Source organism: Austrofundulus limnaeus, unplaced genomic scaffold (genome assembly GCF_001266775.1).
Source record: "Austrofundulus limnaeus strain Quisiro unplaced genomic scaffold, Austrofundulus_limnaeus-1.0 Scaffold49, whole genome shotgun sequence".
Lineage (NCBI taxonomy): Eukaryota > Metazoa > Chordata > Actinopteri > Cyprinodontiformes > Rivulidae > Austrofundulus > Austrofundulus limnaeus.
Window position 1 is genome coordinate 2055619 of NW_013952451.1, and position 2565 is coordinate 2058183.

The following is a 2565-nucleotide window of genomic DNA, read 5'->3' on the forward strand; positions in this document are numbered from 1 at the left end:
TCACAGCGGCTGTGTTCTGGTATAAAAGCCTCTAAGACACGCCCCTGCAGCAGTCAGAGGGTGGAACAGTTAGCAAGCTTAGCATGATTGTCTGACCTTCAGCCTCGAGTGGGGAGAGCTGACTGCTGCACTGCTCTCTACACACACACACAGCAGTACGTCCTGCACAGCGAGATGTAAGGATTTATTGCAAAATTTATGGATTTTTAGGGCTCTTTATACAGGTAAACTAATTTTATTCCTGATTTAAACTAGCGATCATGTAAGCAGCTGTATGCTTTTATTTTTTTCTGTCAGGCTGTCGGAGCGCTCCTCCTCCCCAGTACGGTGCTGGTGTGGGGTGAAAATCCTCCACCTCAGACGTTCAGAGATGTAACTGTCTGCGATACTGTGGTCACTTTCCATGTAGCATCAATTATGCTAATGCCAGCTGCCTGTCACGTTCTCTCGTCCTGGCCACACCTCCGCTCTCTAACCCACCTTCCCCTACCCACACCCCCTCCCCTACCCACTTTGATGCATTTTTCAAATTTTGCCTAGGGGCGGAGTTATCTTTTCACGGGTGGGTGAGATACACTTTAAGTATTTTTCTGTCAGTTTGCTCTGAGACAACATGACATCAGTTTGATGTAATGGATGAAAGAACCCAGACTAGTGAATGTTGGTTCTCTAAAGACACACACTATTCAGAATAGAGGAATGAAGGGAAGTTGTGAATCTCAGTTTGCTCCATATGAGCTACTGCAATGGCAATTGTAAAAGTAAGGTGAAGAAGAATATGGTRGTACTGTTCTGATCAGTTTTGACTAAATCATGTCACAAAATCTCAATCAAGATTTCAGGAATTAGTGTTAACTTGTATATGGAGTCTTTTGTAGGCATTATAAAGTGCAAAAATGTAAATGAGCTTTTACCTTTAATACAATAAGCTCCAAACGTCCTTGTAGGTTCTGGGAAGCCAGTCTGATTTTTGTGGCGATGCAAGCTGAAGACACCAGTTTTGCCTTGCCCACACTTAGGACTGGCCTTAATAATCGGAAGTCGCACGCTGCCGTCATGGACCCAGCCATAGTTGCATTGGTGGAGTCCACGTTTCCAGGCGAAATGCAGCTCACCAGTCTTTGCCAGTTCGGCACCATGTTTTTCGCACTCTTTGCGGGCTTCGTCAAAGGTCAGCTTATGGGCACCAGGAGCATAGAAGACTTCACCTGCATTGAAAAGCAGAAACATTTCATGAATACCTGATGGCAGGAAAAGACAAGAGGCTAACAAATGATTTGTCATCTCACAAAAAGGATTTTTGGTTAAACTTTGTGATTAGAGCAATTTCTTTTTTCTAAATTGGATGTATGTCCTTTAATTATTATTAATTAAATGGCAAAATATTTTTGTACTTGTTTATGTGCAGACTCACTCATTTTGGGAACAGAGATCTGTTAACCTTTTAAATGATCAAGAATCCCCCAAACAAATGGAAAGATCACCATTTTCCAAGGCACAAATCTAAACATCCTACAACCACTCTTCTTTAGAATAATTGTTTATTTGCTTTATTATTCTCATGTGGGACAGCAATGCAGCAAATGTGCCTTTAACACTAAAAGTTACTTCTTATTTATGTCCTAAAGATCTTAATAAAATTTCGTGACTGATGACCATTAAAAAGATGTATCTTTTTGCAGGATATTATTTAAAAATTGCAAACATATAAACTAAAATCAAACATAAGAAAATGACTGCCAGATGTGTTTTGAAAAAGGGACTAAAAGGGAAATTTTGGCTAATCTTAACATTTAAAAAATAGGACCCTTGGGTAGCAAACCAATAGATTTTACTCTACTGATTTAGAGTACTGAGATTAGGATGTTTTTCATCCCTTGTCCATAAATAGCATTCACCACACATTAAATTTCCATTTACCCGCTTTCACTTGTTTCTGCTCTTTAAATGTTATACTGACAACTAAAAGTTTATATTTCTCCACAACATGGGATTATGACCTGCTTTTATCTTAGCCTTTATATTTTATCTCTCAAAGAAAGTTGTTAGGAAGGATTTATTACAGTCAAACCCTGGAACAGAACAAATCATATCCTCAAAGCACACTGTTAGGGATTTGGACAGCAATCTGAAAAAATAGCAACAATATTATGGTGTTAATAAATGAGATGGGGGTTGTGGTTTTGGCATAGGGACATATTGGTAGAAACTTAAATGACAYTCAAATTTTCACCTCCATCTGTTCAGGGTGCTAATTTAAACTTTAAATGAAGTATTGTGAACACAAACTGGGTTCTGAGCATTGCTCTGAACCAATTCRCATGCAAGTAAAACATAGTTATTGGGGTTTAAATGTAACAAAAAGGATGTCAATCATCTTTAATTGCTCTGAGAAGAGTTTAGTCTGTCAGGACATTCCATAATTTGTGACAAAAACAGAAGACTTTATTTTTTTGTTGGTGAATTCCCAAAAAAACAAACCAGACCATCTTTTTGAGATTAATTATTAGAAGCTTCTCTGCAGTCCCAGCCCCATTAAAGAAAAAAAAAATATATATATATACA

General features: G+C 38.3%; 1 protein-coding gene across 1 annotated transcript in view; it reads right to left on the reverse strand.

The window, feature by feature from the left end:
• LOC106517450 (versican core protein) overlaps positions 1 to 2565 on the reverse strand; it is a 32935-nt gene that overhangs the window by 24284 nt on the left and 6086 nt on the right. Inside the window, exon 6 of the mRNA XM_014008304.1 lies at positions 915 to 1208. Coding sequence (XP_013863758.1) covers positions 915 to 1208 — 294 coding nt within the window. The remainder of the gene's footprint in view (positions 1 to 914; positions 1209 to 2565) is intronic.